The following is a 16,760-nucleotide window of genomic DNA, read 5'->3' on the forward strand; positions in this document are numbered from 1 at the left end:
CAGCCTTCCGTATTTCATACTTTTCCAGGCTCGGTCTTTCTGACAAGCGAGGCTGGTCCCTCAAAGCAATTCCAAGCTCTCTGCAGATCTTCAATTGCAGATCTCTCTTGTGTACGGCTACGAGGCGAGAATTGTTGACCCATCCATCACACTACTAACTTTAATGAACTATTTGGATGATGATTGTTGCAGCCCAACAATAAATTTTCAAGCCATTAATTAAAATGGGTACAATCAATATACACATACCTGAATTCTCCACCGGCAATTTATTTCGTCATCACAGCATCCTACTATCTTATACCTATCTAACTAATGCAATCTGGTCAAGTCCTGGCTAGGATCTAAAGATAATTCCTCGTCCAACCGATCTTGCCTCTCTATATATTCCCTGACAGCAACACTCAAGAAGATCGAAGTAAACCACAAGACTATCCTCACCAAATCAGCCATTACGCCGGAAAAGCTAAAATACATGATCCGTAGTGTCTTTCTGATTCTCAGCTTTTCATATCGTGTCTGCGAATTGTCATAGAACAGATTGTCTCATAACACGCGATTAACAATAATTGTTAGCTTTCGTGGGGTGAACCACTTCTCAAGAAGTGTATACAAAACCACTTTTAGAGGCAAGGGTGGCATATGATAACGGAATGAGCCTTCAAGCCCAAGAATACAGAACCAGAGAGAGTATAACGGCCAAGTGCGACGCCATCGTGCAGGGTCTCCAGCTTCGCCCATACTAGTCACTCCAAAAGCAGCAAGAGTGAACGCGATATCAAGCAGTGCACTTACTGGGAAGACTAGAGATGCATGTAATATATAGTCTTGATTTGTAATAAAACTGGTCTTTGTTGGACCTACAAGTTAAAGCTGTTGAGCGTGCCAGTGCAATAATCTTCTGAGTCACGTACGACCCAGGAATGCTTATAATCCACTACTGAGCAATAGATCCAAATCCTACGACAAGCAAAGAAGCGCTAACAATATGGCGAGAATTAAATATGTCTAAGAGAGACTATGAAAGAATTTTGCCCGTCTGAATAAAATAATATTGTTATCTCCTAATAGATAATCAAATTCATTTTGGACAGTGACAGAATGGTAAACAGGAATGAAATGATAAATGTCGACATCTCCAGCATGCTCATACCAAAGAAGAAGTAATACAAGACATACAAATGAAGACATCAATATTAACCTTTCACATAACCAGGAGCTCTTCTCCCAATGTCCGGCGTGCATTAGGGCCAAGCGATGGTGACTGCTCGTACATTGAGTTGAGTCCAAGTGCTTTTGACTTTACTGGATCATTAAAAGTAGACTTCTGAGTAGCAACGCAATTTAAATATTTATTCTTGTTATGAGCCGATCTTAAAAATCAAAATGTTTGATGCCTTTCAGACAGCCCAGAGTAGTCTTCCGGAATATTGAGCTCGTAAAGATCTTTCTCCGTTTATGCCTCTCTATCCGCCCACGAGAGAATAGCCTTACAATCAGCGCATACAATCAACATGATCATTTTAATTGATCTGACCATAATAATGAAAGCAACTGTTATACAAAATTTGACGGCAAGAATTGCATTTAGTACATCATACTGAACATAGATATCTCCAGTCGATATCATCTCCGGTCCAGATCTCATCATGTTGGCAAACATTGTTGTGCATCAACAGCGTGAACTTGCCCCCCGCCGGTTGAGCTTATTGCATTAGCGCATGACTTCCGCCAATCCATGATTTTTTGAATCCTAACTGAAACTGCTTCAAATATGATCCAGGAAATTTAACAATCAAGAGAAATACGAAGTTCATTCGAATGGGTCCGAAAGAACGAGAATTAGCTGGCTTGTGTTCAAAGCGTGCGCCGACACTAGACTATTATAGGTGAAATATAACCTATGAGGATTCCGCCCATTTCACCTACCACCCTCTAAAAATCGTGGTCATATTCACATTTCTACGTTCTAAGGTATAAAATATTTCAACCTTCCATTTACTTCCACTTCACTTAACGTTAGCCCGCTTTCAGTTCTGCATTTATCTATACTCTAAGCCAGATTATTACTTGCGTATCAATACTATTTATCCTGCTTTCAATCCACTACCTCCATACTACCCCTGATTATGTTTAATTGTCCATACCCTATCCAATTGACTTATATATTCAACCAGATCAATTTATCATGATATCCTAGTCATTACCTCATCCCGCTCTTCGCCAATGGGTCTTGCAGTTTCAGATTTGACTGTGAATTTGCAATACCATGCAGCGCAACACCACAGCTTGTAGTTTATAATTTTATATGGCTATTGCTGTGACACAGCCTTTAGGCGTCTTTCGTCACCACTACTGTACTTGAACTCAAAATCAGGAGTATGACAAACTTTATTTGAAGGTATGGTACACTATGAGCCATCTTCAGGGATACCAAAGTGGCTTTTCTATTGCAACCTAATTTCTACGCTGTCTCATTAACATCTGGTGGAGAAGAGTCAATAAACCCCAAACAATAATATGTTCAATTTTTTGTCAAACTTCTATTGAGTGCGAAAAACTGACGATTCTAATTAAGTGCAATCCCAATATTGTGCGATAGCAACGTGATGCTTTGATTCGGAAGGAAACAGCATTAAGAATAGTTTACGAGTTTTTTTGTTCGTAAATGTGCTGGTTTGTTACGAAGATCTTCGGACCAGAGACGGACCAGAGACGGACCAGAGACGGACCAGAGACGGACTTTGCGGTTATAGGCGTAAGGCAGGGTATACAGTGGAGCAGTTCGCTAGTATGCCTTCTCGTTGTCTATTCAAGTGACTCTCGACATGGGCATACCAGACAATCACTAAACATGCGATAAAGCTAGTGCTTCCACCAGCGTCGACATATCTGCGCTTTGAGCCAACGACTTCCGTGTGCACCGTCTGCATTTGATTCTCACTACCATTAATGTATCAAAATCTGCAAGTCATTATGAATGATTTTGCTTCTAATGGATTGCCTTAATTGTAGACTTATTACCTGCTGCGTAGCTTTTCCGCACGTTTCTGTATGCGCATTCATTACAGACAGAGCAGGATGATGTACAACTGTCAATGAAACTAGAGCCCCATATCAACATGCACCTGAATCCGGATCGACTCAGACAGTGATTACAAAATATATGAATGATAAAATTATAGTCAATAATGACGACTGATCCTGAACGAGTCGTTCAATACTACTTGAGTCAAGTCCCGTGGAGCTGGTCGGGCAATATTAATTGTTGGCAGTGGCGTCGGGTTGGCGGCTTACTACTGTTTGATCGATAGAGAACATCTGCCGAATCTGTAGGTGTTTTACAGTTACTCATCTGGAAACGATTATACTATATCTGAATGCAGAGTTGTAGTCAAACTATATAGATGCGTCAAGGAGTGGAAGTCTCACTAATGTCTGGTTCGTGAGAGAATCAGCACATAGAGTTCTCATGAATTGCGCGCAGGTGTTGGCCAGAGTCACGCACGGTAAGTCCTGTATGAAAAAATATACAGACGCAGGCCCTACCACAAGCTCAAAAATTCGAGAGTACACTTGGGCCCGAAAATGAAGCGTGCATGCTTATTGTCCCTCGCTTTTCCGACGGCTCAATCTGCTCTTGCATATGAAGGGCTTACAAGTTCCATAAACTATTATTCGCTATCGGAGTTTCCTGGTGGGATAGAATATCCTAAATTTTCTCTCATGATATATGCTTTGTTGATTGCTAAGATATCTTGTCATATTTTGGTTGTATTAGATGGGCTGAGAGCCGCTGGGTCGTCTGTCAGAGTGGATGGGTAGGTCAAACTACCAGCCACTGTTCGGATATGAATGCGCGGGCAAACTTCACATTATTATATGGGGATGCACTGGGTTCCAGATAAGAATAATCACTCTTTTGTTAGAAGCGGGCTGTGCTATCGGTATACTCAATGCTCTCCTAGCGAATAGATAAGCGGTGATCGGCGGCTCGCCATCTTCCGGCAAGAATCACTCTGAAGCGTCTTGATAACGATTATTCGATCTAATATGCTAAATAGTGATGGCCTCCCCGCTTTAATTTTCCTGCAATCGCCATTTTGTTTATTGCTCTGCCCATCATCTCAGCATGGACATCAACGAGAAGTCAAAGACCGAAGAGGTCATAACCACGAAGTTCATCACTGATCATAATATTGCTGAGCGAGACTCTGACGATGAAAACCTCGTCTTCAGCAAGATTCGGATGCTTCAGGGTTCATCCGAGAACTCTGAAGCTCCTCCTCTCACCGACAAGACTACCGCCTACCTCTATGAAAAATTCAGCGAAACTACTCTTGAAGGAGCCATCGACATTTTGAAACGCACGCTTGAGTATCACGAAGATGATCCAAACTTTGATACATTGCTGTATCAGAAAGTCGAACGCATGGTTGCTGGTCATGAAGCCTACGGCACTATGTTTGATACGTATCAGATGGACTGCAGACTCGAAGCGGTCGTAATACACTATCATTCTCCCTATCCGGAAGTACGCTCGGTCACATAACCCATCGACGATCCTTCCATCCCTGTCGAAACCATTCGCGCCTATGGTCTTGGGATTTTCTGGGTCGCCGTATCCAGTTTCATTAACGAGTTTTTTCTGTTCAGGCAGCCTTCACTGAATTTGCGTGCCACTGTTGTTCAGATGCTTTTGTTTCCGTCTGGAAAGGCTTCTGAGTATTTGCCTGATTGGGGATTCAGTATTTGGGGTACTCGTTACTCCTTCAATCCTGGTCCATGGTCTGTGAAAGAACAGATGCTTGCTACTATTATGGTCAATGTTGGTTCATACGCTTCTTTCTGGATGTCGAATTCCGTTGCACTTCGTCATCAGCTATTTTTTGGTGCTGAGTGGGCAAACTTCGGATTTAACATCGTCATGAATTTTGCTAGTTTGTTCCTTGGTTTCAGTGTTGCGGGAATGATGCGCAAGCTTTGTATTTTCCAGGTCAAGGCTATGTTTCCCAATGTCTTGCCTACACTTGCACTTAGTCGTGCCTTGGTCTTGAAGGAGGAAACGACCCGCGTTAATGGATGGACTATCAAACGACAGCATTTTTTCTTTCTTAGCTTTGTCCTCTCTTTCTTCTACTTTTTTGTACCTAATTTCCTGTTTGGTGCCCTCGGTAGCTTCAACTGGCTGACTTGGATAGCACCTCATAATATCAAGCTGGCTGTCATCACGGGCTCTTTCATTGGACTTGGTCTCAACCCTATTACGACGTTTGATTGGTCTATCATCAATTACGGAAATCCACTAGTCTACCCCTTCTCGGCCTACCTCAATCGGTTTGCCGGAGTTGTCATTGGTGGTCTTGTCTCTCTGGGTCTTTACTTCGCGAACTACAAGTGGACTGCCTTTCTGCCGTTCAACTCTAACTCTCTCTTCGATCGTCACGGTTTGCCGTATAATCGTACTTTGGTATTGACTGACGGCTTGTTTGATGAGCAGAAATATCGCAATTATTCGACTCCCTACATTTCCGCTTGCATGCTTGTTGGCACTGGTACAACCTGGGCATTGTTTGTGGTTACTTTTACATATGTGTTTATCAGTCAGTATGCACTAATCTGGGATACCATGAAGCAGTTTGCTAAAACAATCCGTCACCCGAACCGTAGCACCTTGGAGGACTACAACGATCCGCACGCGAAGCTCATGGCTGCGTACCCGGAAGTTCCTGACTGGTGGTATTTGATCATATTTCTTGTTTCTTGGGGTGCCGTGTTTGCAGCTGTCTACGCCTGGCCATCTACAGTACCGGTATGGACTATCATCGTTATTTTCTTGTTTAATATCGCGATGTATATCCCGACTCTAATTGTTCTGTCACGTACAGGCTACTCTGTGGGATTTAGTGCCCTTGGAGTCTTGCTTTCTGGTTATATGGATCCTGGTAATGCTGTAACGAACATAATCAACAGAATGTGGGGATATAACGTTGATGAAGCTGCCGAAACGTTCATCGGTGACCAGAAGGTTGCACACTATAGTCATATTCCTCAGCGTGCGACTTTCCGGGCACAGATTTTAGCCAGTTTAGTTCAGTGTTTTTGTACTTCAGGTGCTGTTGAGGCGTTATTCCATGGTGTCAGGGACTTCTGCAGTCCTACGCAGCCGGATAAATTTGTTTGTGCGTATTCACGACAGGTGTATTCGGATACAATCATGTATGGTATCATTGGACCGCAACGTCTTTTAACGACAGTTTATCCGTCATTAAAGGACGCTTTTTTCATTGGTGCCATTATTGGTATTCCGTTTGGCCTACTGCATCTGAAGTGGCCAAAACGCTTCAAGGCAGTGAACCCGTCACTTATTGGTTCTGGATGCGCAATCTGGGGAGGCACTTATAATTTGTCTTACTACATTCCTGGGCTCTACTGTGCGATTGTTTTTATGTGGTACCTTCGCAAGTATTACACTGCTTGGTGGACAAAGTATAACTACATTTTGACCTCAGGTCTTTCAGCTGGTGTTGCATTTGCTGGAATCATTATGTTTGCGGCTCTGCAGGTACCAAATGCGTCGGTGTCGTGGTGGGGAAACCGAGTCTATGCTGCTGGTATAGATTATGCTCGATCTGCGAGTTTGAAAGCACCTCCATCTGACGGATTTGGCTTGAAGATCGGTGAATTTGAATAACTTGCAATTTCTTTTCAATGTCTATGTAATTGTGTTGATTGTAATTCTAAATGAGTAACATAAATACAAATTTTATTTAATGAAACTCCTCCATGACTTCTTTGAGTCATTGTTTGTATCTATATCTAGCTACTTCTTAATTAGTAAATAGTGATGCAATTAGATAACGATAGTGATTGGTTATATTCTGATATAGATCATATTCTTTTAGTGATGGATTCTTAAATATTTTAGTTTCATGCACTTACAGAGTAGTTGAGGATGACTAAAGATTTGACATATCTAAGCTTGAGCTGCCATAATCAGACGCTGGAATTGTCGTCTGAAGATTCAATATAGCGACCATTATGATCACTATAGTAAATCTGCGTTTCTTCCAAATAATCCCTATCTTGACTTTAGACTACATTAAAGTGCTTTGCGAGTAAGTATTTGATCGAAGAGTGTGCGACTCTGCAACTATCACTCGGTTGAAGATGCACTTGTTTCTATCGTACAAGTGAAGCAAGCGTCAATTCAGACTGCTTTGGTTCTGGGCATGCTTTCACACTGGCCCAGTTTTTACAAAATCGAATCTCAGATACCCGCGCGAGCCATGTGGCGAGACCACTTTTGTTACAGATACCCCCGCTAGTGATGACCTCATGTAGTCTACGACACTCAGGCCGTCCGGGTCCGCCTATCTTCAATCGAACAGCCGTTAGTTTCATGCTGTACGAGTTAAATAGATATGCATGCACGGACCCAGGCTCAGCTCAGATAATATTGAGAATCAAGACTCTCCCTTGATTGAGCTGCCGGATAACCTGATTGCCGTTAACTTTCAGTTGATAACTTATAATTGATAAAATATAGTGAGTATTCTTTTACTATTCTTCTTGCTCCAATTATATTTCACATCTCCAGAAACTAGCACTTACAATGCAGACTCCTGAGGCTCCTATTCCTCCGTCTGATCTTGGTCGTTACCGTATTCTCTCACCTACATGCGGCCTCCGTGTGTCTCCTCTTCAATTTGGAGCCATGTCTCTTGGTGAAGCCTGGGGCGGACCCGCTCGCTTTGTCAACAAGAAACAGTCTTTCAAGCTCCTTGACACTTTCTTTGAAGCAGGTGGTAACTTCATTGATACTGCGAATGACTATCAGAACGAACAATCCGAGAAGTTTGTCGGTGAATGGATAGCTGAACGCAAGAACCGAGATCAGATTGTGCTTGCTACTAAGTACTCCCTCGACTACAAGTCCTACGAGCTAGGGAAAGGTAAAGCCGTCAATCACATGGGAAATCACAAGCGAAGTATGTACATGAGCGTTCGCGACTCCCTGAAAAAGTTACAAACAGAGTGGATTGATATTCTCTATGTTCACATCTGGGAGTATACCACTTCTATCGAGGAGGTCATGAATGGGTTACACGAGCTTGTCATGCAAGGCAAAATTTTGTACCTCGGAATCTCTGACACCCCAGCCTGGATCGTGAGTGCCGCGAATAAATACGCAGTCGCCCACGGAAAGACTCCTTTCTGCATCTACCAGGGAAGATGGAATGCCATGACTCGTGATCTCGAGCGCGACATTATTCCTATGTGTATGCATTTTGGTATGGCTATCGCGCCCTATGATGTCCTCAATCACGGAAAGTTCCAGTCTGCCAAAGTAATCGAAGAGCGTCTTTCGGGCGGGGAAGGGTTTCGCAGAGGCGACGACTTTTCCGAGAGAGAGATTAAAATGAACGAGGTTCTAGCAAAAGTCGCTGACGAGCATGGTGCAGTGTCTGTTCCCGGAATTGCCATTGCATATGTGATGGCAAAAGCTCCCTACGTTTTTCCTATTCTGGGCTCTCGTAAGATTGAGAATATTGAAGATAATATAAAATCCCTAAGCATCAAACTTACTCCTGAGCAAGTGGCCTTCATTGATGGCGCTGTTCCTTTCGATTTTGGCTTCCCTATCAACTCCTTCGGTTTGGATCCTTCTTTTACTGGTCATCCGGGTGCTTTCCTCACCCGAAGCATTGCCATGTCTGTGGTCAAGGGACCCCAGGCAATTGGTTATTAGGAAAAAATACCAAATCTCACCATCTGTGAGTTTTTGTTCACTAGATACTATTTATTGAATAACTGTGTATATATACAGATATTTGTGTCTTAACTGAATAGCATTTTTTTAGTAAATGAAGTATCGTCTGGTTGCAATAAATACTAGAGGTTGAACACTTTGCAGTCAATCAATAACGTCTGTGTAAGCCTAATTACTAATTCTGGGAAGAGTTTCATCTCAACTCCGTAACCTCAGCGATATTTATATTCATATACTTCCACCAAAACGTAGCTCGTTGCCTCCTAAGCTACAGGAGTCTAGAGATATAGATTGTAAGACTAAATTATAAGATTATTATTTGGAGACCAATTGACGGCCTCTACTGGGAGTTTGATCTCTAGCAGCATTTCATTCTCTGTCTTGAATGCCATTTGTGAGTGTGAAGGATCAAATTCGTTAAAGACTAATATCAGACATCCCCAAAAATAAGTTAGAGAAACACAGATGGTAATAAATTAACAACAAATGCATTTTCTGAGGCTATTGTTTAAAGAAACTCGGGTCTCAAAAACCTGGATTTAGATTATATCTCCTGAACAATCTGATCACATGTCTGTTGGAATCGGTGAATTGGCTGCCCTTTCGCCAACTACTCCGAACCTTGCAATGCAGCCTTTCATTTTCAGTACAGGACCATCCGTAGCGCGTGATCCGTCATTTACTTCATAGCCAAAGCACTACTAACTATTGCTCTATGTAATAACCTACATTTGTCAGTCACAATGTACCACAATGTAGTCACAATGCAGACAGCATTATTGTTCTCCTGATCGAAGATAGAAATTTAGGACTCAACCCACGGACCTCAAGTAAAACATAAATTGTTAAATAATGAAAATAAACTTTCGCTATCTGAAACTATAGCTGAAAATCAAATAACAATAGTCGAACAAAACTTCCGAGATTCGACGTAAGCATAAATTATTTCTGATTCGCTGATTAACCAGCCATCAAACTTAGTCAACGCGATCACTTTTAGTTGCTCCCATTTTCATTATTCTGTTCTCTAGACCATCCTCCATCTAGAAAAGCACGCTCAAAAGTTATTCATCACTAGACAGTGGAAAATTGTGCTTGGAGCGGAGACAAAACTCAGAAGCAAAGATAAGATAATTTGCGGGAGACCCAGTTAAAGCAAAATTCAATGTTGTGCAAAAAAAGGGCGATTCATAGCACCACCAAACTCAAGTACAGCCTCCTTATAGGTCTTCGCCTTAACAACACGAGAGACATTTTCGCCCTCATCCCGAAGATTCTCTCTCTCGTTTCCAGAGTTGATTAAGAGAATAGTCATACTTCGACGAGTCTTACCGGGATGAGACTAAGATCGATCTTCAGGCCTACGTACAAACTGAATTCAGATAAAAAAATGAATTATAGAAGTATCAAATAAATATATGTTTGAGGATCACTTTTAAGGGGAACTAAAATTTATAAATTTGATCCTTTTGAAATCCTAATTCACCCAAAATCCCGCTAGAAAGTCTCTTTCCCGTCAAGATATGCTCCAGAGGAGGGGGTCCACAAATAAATACTTTAGTATTTACTCTGCTTTGTGGTAACACTTCTTCCAACAGTTCTTTCGTTATATAACCCTTTCTATGGGGAGAACCTTCACTAGGTTTACTAATAACGTAAGTAACATTTAGACGGTCAGGAAACTTCTTAGAAAATTGGTCGATTTCTTTTTGGAGCAACAAATCTGCGTCACTTTGAACTCCGAATACTAGAGTAATCGCGGTTGAATCTAACGGGTTCCGCAAAATCCCCTGCGTAAGCTGAAATATTGGCGTAATACCTGCGCCGCCTGCAATGAGAGTGATATGGGAGAACTCATTTGCTTTCCAAAAGTATCCCTTCAATGGCGCAGCAAACATGAGAGTGTCTCCTTCTTTCAGGGAGTGCAAGTGTGTACTGACCTTACCATTGGGATAGTGTTTAACGATTAGATCTAGAAAGCCGGCATCTGCTTCCAATTAGTTGCCTCCAGAAAATCACAATTGTTGTCATACCTGAAGAGCTTACTGGCGTGTAAGGTCGCAAAACTGGAGTCCAAGAAGTTTTTGGCCAGGACAGAGTTAATAGAGCAGCTGTAGAAGGTAAGACTATATTTGGCATAAAATGCAGATTGACCTACAGGTTAGTGGCAACCCGCTAACACAATTTTCTCCAGGAAGCTTAAAACGGAGACGCTTGGTATTATGATTTACCAACTCGCAACTCTCTAAAGGCAATGAAAGGAATATTGGACCACCTTTAAAGATTTTTTGAGGCTCTCTGGATTCTGCTGATATGCTTCTTGTCAGACTTTGAGAGAGGATACCCACACATATACAGCCAGCCGTGAGGCCTGTACTGTAACGAGTTAAACGTCTAAAGACGGACCAAGACATATGTATCACGAATTAAAACAAATACCAAGTTGTAAAATTTTTGACCTTGCCGCGGAAAAGTAGAGATCTATTTAGATTTCAGCTTTTTTCAATGGCCTGACATGTTATACGACAATCAGTATAGTCGGAATCATCAATTTCACCGAAACGGCAGCCGGAATTTTTCGGTAAGATTTCTAGAACTTCGGAGTATTAGCTGAAGGTGGATCCGGCTAAAGAGTACTTCCGTGCTAGCGAGCGGACTGAAAACAGTCCGAATGAGCTAGCTGAGTAGTAAGATCACATTTTTTTGACTTATTGTAATCATCCATGATTAAATTTATTTCTTTCTTGTGCAAAACTATTAATATATCGCGGATTGGAGGAGAATTGACCGCTCAAAAATGAAATGCTTGTGGGGAAGTCGAACATGCTTGACTCTTCAATTATTATAGTTCAAACAAGCGCATCACCCTAACGGTTAATGGACGATTGGAAATCCCGAGTGCCTCATTCATTTAAATAATATTCCATTATCGAAAACGACTTTATTCTAATTAAACAAATTATTATATACTTCAACTCTAAAGTAATGTTTCCGTATGAACCATTCACTTGCAGATTCTGATCTAGTTGCATCATTGTTAGGTCGCGAAATCTTTGCTGCTGATGAATAGTTCTACTAAGCACTACTCCTAATCTCTAATTTATGCACCTACACGTATCCTATATGTCTATTATTGATTAACAAACTGAAATTTTCAGTAATTAGTGGTTAGCTGCGGTAACATTCTTAAGCCTCCACGTTCTTCAAATCTGAGTACAAATTCATAACGCTTGACTTTTGTAAATCTCGAGCTAAAAGTTCCTAAAAGATTATATTATCTAAATTTGAAATATATGATTAGTTTTGTGTCGATACAAGTTGAAATATTGAACTTAGTGACACCCTTGTAACGCGGTTTCTAGCTTTGACTGTGACCTGAAAAAATAAATCACATTAGGACGAGATAATCATAGCCACAAAAGATTCTTATTATAGTGGACGCACACAGATTTGCAATCATAGGCGTCGCAGATTTGGTTAGCTGGAAGAATTCAATCGACGCGGTCTATTGAATTGATCTTAAACAAGCGTTCAAGATCAAAAGCCGTTGGTTAAATTGAAGATTCGCTGCGCTGAGGCAGTTCAGGCTGAGTGAAAATGTAGATCGGGCCAATCGCTGACTACTACTACATATGCAAGCGCTATTATTGGTTTCATCCCTTCAGAGACGGAGAGAGAGAGAACATGATATGAATATCATAATCCCTTGAGATGTCTATCAGTTAATCATAAAATGCTTCCATAACATTTTCCTATGCGTGTAAACCTATTGTAGTAGCCACTTTTCTATCGTTGCTAAACTGAACCACATAGGTCATAAGAAAAATCAATGCTAACACATATCTACATGATTCATTCGACATGATTTATAAAATTTTAAGCTAATAAAGTATTACTCAATAAAATAGAGTAGCAATGCCTTAGTCAATCTATATCTGCAGATCGAAGAGAGTGATCACAACAGATTGCGACGATAAGTTGGAGCAATTTCTAAGTAATCTACTAAAATAACAAATTTCTTACTGACAAGTGTTATGATTAGCTATTAACACACCTTCATTCATAGCTCCGCATAATTAGAATCAATGTTGAGAGCGTATGCTGGACAGGGCTTGTAACGGATAAATCAAACTCATGCTGGCCAATTATGATTTTCTGTCAAAAGGCACCTATATAGACAGTAATAGGGAATGATGGCACGATAGGCCACGGAAATGAAAAACGAATATTATGGGACTTGTGAACAATCTCTAACAAACTTACTTCAGCTTTCATAAACTGCGTGGAAGGATGGCTTAGGTTCACAAAAAGTATTCACTACTAAGAAACTGATGAAATAACGCACTAAAAACTCAATTCATTTATAGAATGAAAGTCAATTCACAGCAAAATAGTAGTTATATGTTCTTTTTGACACACAGAAAATTGTCTCCAGTCTACGCAGTTTATCCTACATTTCCATCGAGATTATGCACTTTCTGCCGAAATGAGCCTCAAAGCTTATTTGATACTCAAGTCAGATATTGCTCTGTACTCTTCTGCACGCCTGCAGGAGGCAGACAGCAAGCGATTCAATGATAAGTTTGGAAAGAAAAATTTGATAGCGGCTAGAGCAGGAGTTAAATAATGCCTGATTCAGAAGTCTTGAAATGAAATAGTCTGCTTATTGTTGTCTGTAAAAAAACATGGTATAGTAGACTGCTCACTTCCCCTTTTTAATGGCCATGTGCATCGCTGATGTAATTCACAGATTCAGAGCCGTGGCTAGCGGAATTGGTTTTTGTAGCTGGCGTGTAGGCACTTAAGTTTACTTTGGATTTTGTTTTAAGTCGGCAAAATGGACGGGACTGTTAGTCAGCTCAAATGAATAGAGAATTTCCATTTGCAACTTCAGTTTTAAAATCTTGGAAACGAATATCAAGGCATCAGCTTACAAGATATAACTATGACTTCTCAAACTAATAACGGCCTCCGGACACACAGACACACAGACACACAGACAAACAGACTATTTATACTTCAAGAAAATAAATATTAACGGCTCAGCAATCGATTTGATCTAGCCGCCACTTTCAGGGATAGCTCTTATTCAGATGCAGCATAGCAAAGCCTAAGTTAATTACAAGTTGATATGCTCTGTTATCGCCTATGCATTCCTGTAACCAACATTAAAGTCAAACTCCATGAAATTGCACGGAGGCAACGTACGGATTTTATTTGCCCGCAATCAGATATCTGGCTCCATTTGGAACACATTGACGATTCATTGCTTTGGAAACTAATAGCATAATTGCAGAGGCACGCCAATGGCAGTACATATCTCGTTTAGAGTATTACACGGCTGACTACCGGGTGAAATTATTTTTCTTCTCGGTTCTAGCGCAAATACATTCGTTTCGCTTTCTTTGCCATTGAGAATCTAGTCTAATACTAAATCAAGTATTCAAAATAACTCTCCATTTTATAGCTTCAAGACAATATCGCGTACACTAGCCACTCAACCCTATTTTTGTCATTTCTTTGGCTGTTTGATGACGAGCACCGGATGGTTCGACAAGAAGAAAGATTTGAGCTTCCTCACTTCTTAATTTCCTTGAATTTCTCAACTGCAAAATATCAATTCCTCTCGTATAGCTTTTATTTTTAATATATAATTTTGAATAGAATTCTGTCGGTACACCACTCTCAACGCTCGTTTATACCTCCATTTCGTTACAGTGACTTATCCATGATGTCTTTCTATCACCAACAGAGGAACTTGATTCTAGCTCTCTTAATTGCATCTATGCTATTTCTATTTTTCTCTTCAAATCTGTTAAGATTCTGTATATTGCTTACATGGAATCTAACTTTTCTAACTTTCCTTCAATGAGATGCACATTAAGTCCTTTCGATTCAATTACCAGGAAAATGCGACACCTTTGGTGTCTATTCTAGACTTTTATTCGGCAGACATATTGTACAGCTTTAGTCTTACTTTCCCGAGTACAACTGTTAAAAGTAGTAGATTCGCATCATCAAGCACCACTGGATTTCTCCTTGATCATCTTGATGACAGCTTCGTCCCGCCCGCTGGTGATTCAGATGTTGTCGATTTCTCGACCGACGCTGCGGAAGACACAATAGAGTCAGTTCCATCTTCCAACTGCTGGACTCAGAGTCTCACCGCTCATTTATTACTTCCTGCAACAGAGATCAACCAGCTTGACTGTAAAACTATGCTTTCAGCGTTTCCCAATAGCTACCCGAATCCAACTCTTCTTAATTTCAAACTGAAATTCGCAAATCCTACAAAAGCTCATTTAATGAAAATCTCTGCAATATTCAGTTATCTTGACAAACACACGGTAGACAATAACTTGGTCATAATAATGGATTCATACGGCACCTGTCCTTTTGTCGTTTGAGACCGATACTATCAACTTCAATCGAACGATTTATTAGTATATTATAGCGATGACCCAATTTTTGACAGGAATCTAGGCGTATCACAATGTTGAATATTTTCGCCAAAATAATTCAAATGTACGCATCTTGGAAAATGCACTTTTTCCAGCTATGATGGACCAATACTGATCACTCCGTAACTAACAAGAGTGAACGTAAGTTCACTCACTGCGGAAGTCGCGAATATCCCATCAGATTATGATTTTGATATGAACAGAATGAGTTACGCAAGAAGTATAACAAGCAAAAGGTGCAAGCAACAGAGCTCTAAGAAAACAGCAAGGAGAAACAGTGAAACAATTTTGCCTAGCAGAAGAAATAATATTTCTGTGCGCAAATGGAGAATTAAAGCCTTTCGCAATGAGTCAGCTGAATGAACATGATTGAACTGATATATGTGGGCAACCAAACCATGATCGTACCAGCGAAGAAGACAAACATGCAAAGTTAAGCACCTAACCATTGACCAATCTCATCTTCTCTCAAAGTTCAGCGTGCCATCAGGAAGAATTACAGACATTTCAGATTACAAACGACTTCTACCAGGGAGTAAAATAAGCACGCATTTGAAAACAGGATAATCACGAAAATATTTGTTTTGTTAATATGCAGCTGAGAGAGACATATCAAGACCTCGTGCCATCATGCAGAATAAATGGGTCTCTGCTATGAACCGTTTAACAGTTTGGACCAAATTCTTGCCTACGAACTGAGGTTTTAGTGCTTCCCCCTGTAGGCACTTACTTGATTGCAACTTCAGCATAACGAATTACTCACAATCCTGGTTGTGCTCAAATATCTCTTAATCACCTGCCAGGATGTCATCCAGTATGTAAGCTCATAATATAGCTGGTACAGCTAGTTTTAGGATCTGCTCGCGCAAAATCATCTCTTTGCTGCTCTTAAATTTTGTTTTAATTACTCAGGCGGGAAGTGCTATAGTTTTCTGTCCAAATTTTGGTTCTGACTTTGTCTGTGTTTAGAATTTCGAGCTGACTGGGATTGGGAGAGGAAGGTTCACGGTAGATAATCAAGGGTATAAAACGCAAAGCATTAGTCAGTATTCGGAAATAGTGACTACCAAGTCGATCCTGGATTGCTTGACATCCTTTAACTAGTCTATTAATATCCTATAGGCTATAGACTATAGTGAACAATTTGTGTATTCTCATTGTCTATTGAACTGTTTTACTTTCCCACTCAAATATCGCGCTGCTGGTCCTAATAGAAAAATTGTTGGGGTTACGGCGTGCTGGACTGTCTTGGCAGATCTAAATCAGTTTTGACTAATACATTAAGCGAAAGACAGTCTGAACAATTCATATCAGCCTGTAGGGAAACTTCTTGCATGATATGGCTGCGTAGCATTGATCCGACTTTTACAGTTGCGACACTGCGACTTATTTCCTCGTTAACTGCCAATCTTATTGGGAGAATCGCGTAATTACTTGTCCAATGACGTGTTTGCCATGCAATTCCTTCTTCGCCATGGATAATTTCTCCTGAGCCCGATATTGAAACTTTGGCTGTATTCTCAATT

At 40.7% G+C, this 16,760-nt stretch overlaps 5 protein-coding genes across 5 annotated transcripts; 4 read left to right on the forward strand and 1 right to left on the reverse strand.

Moving 5' to 3' along the window:
* The first annotated feature begins 3,574 nt into the window (after nt 1–3,574).
* Nucleotides 3,575–4,000, forward strand: V1516DRAFT_669946 (uncharacterized protein). The gene has a single exon (XM_066921267.1). The coding sequence runs from the start codon at nt 3,589–3,591 to the stop codon at nt 3,823–3,825; it is 237 nt and encodes a 78-aa protein (XP_066778542.1). The 5' UTR covers nt 3,575–3,588; the 3' UTR covers nt 3,826–4,000.
* Nucleotides 4,001–4,132: 132 nt separating this feature from the next.
* On the forward strand, nt 4,133–6,694 carry V1516DRAFT_683725 (OPT oligopeptide transporter protein-domain-containing protein; the record flags this gene model as incomplete). Its single annotated transcript, XM_066923525.1, has 2 exons — nt 4,133–4,534; nt 4,661–6,694. The coding sequence occupies 2 exons, from the start codon at nt 4,133–4,135 to the stop codon at nt 6,692–6,694; spliced, it is 2,436 nt and encodes an 811-aa protein (XP_066778543.1).
* A 778-nt stretch (nt 6,695–7,472) lies between these two features.
* On the forward strand, nt 7,473–8,893 carry V1516DRAFT_669950 (NADP-dependent oxidoreductase domain-containing protein). Its single transcript, XM_066921268.1, has one exon. The coding sequence runs from the start codon at nt 7,616–7,618 to the stop codon at nt 8,750–8,752; it is 1,137 nt and encodes a 378-aa protein (XP_066778544.1). The 5' UTR covers nt 7,473–7,615; the 3' UTR covers nt 8,753–8,893.
* Nucleotides 8,894–10,218: 1,325 nt separating this feature from the next.
* On the reverse strand, nt 10,219–11,631 carry V1516DRAFT_646539 (uncharacterized protein; the record flags this gene model as incomplete). The annotated part of the gene is made up of 3 exons (XM_066920191.1): nt 10,932–11,631; nt 10,807–10,884; nt 10,219–10,763 (listed from the first exon to the last, which is right to left on the reverse strand). The coding sequence occupies exons 1-3, from the start codon at nt 11,185–11,187 to the stop codon at nt 10,219–10,221; spliced, it is 879 nt and encodes a 292-aa protein (XP_066778545.1). The 5' UTR covers nt 11,188–11,631.
* A 2,783-nt stretch (nt 11,632–14,414) lies between these two features.
* On the forward strand, nt 14,415–15,312 carry V1516DRAFT_144509 (uncharacterized protein). Its single transcript, XM_066918649.1, has one exon. The coding sequence runs from the start codon at nt 14,647–14,649 to the stop codon at nt 15,178–15,180; it is 534 nt and encodes a 177-aa protein (XP_066778546.1). The 5' UTR covers nt 14,415–14,646; the 3' UTR covers nt 15,181–15,312.
* Nucleotides 15,313–16,760: the final 1,448 nt, after the last annotated feature.

Source organism: Lipomyces oligophaga, assembly GCF_038497815.1.
Source record: "Lipomyces oligophaga strain CBS 7107 unplaced genomic scaffold V1516scaffold_2, whole genome shotgun sequence".
NCBI classification, from domain to species: Eukaryota; Fungi; Ascomycota; class Lipomycetes; order Lipomycetales; family Lipomycetaceae; genus Lipomyces; species [Lipomyces] oligophaga.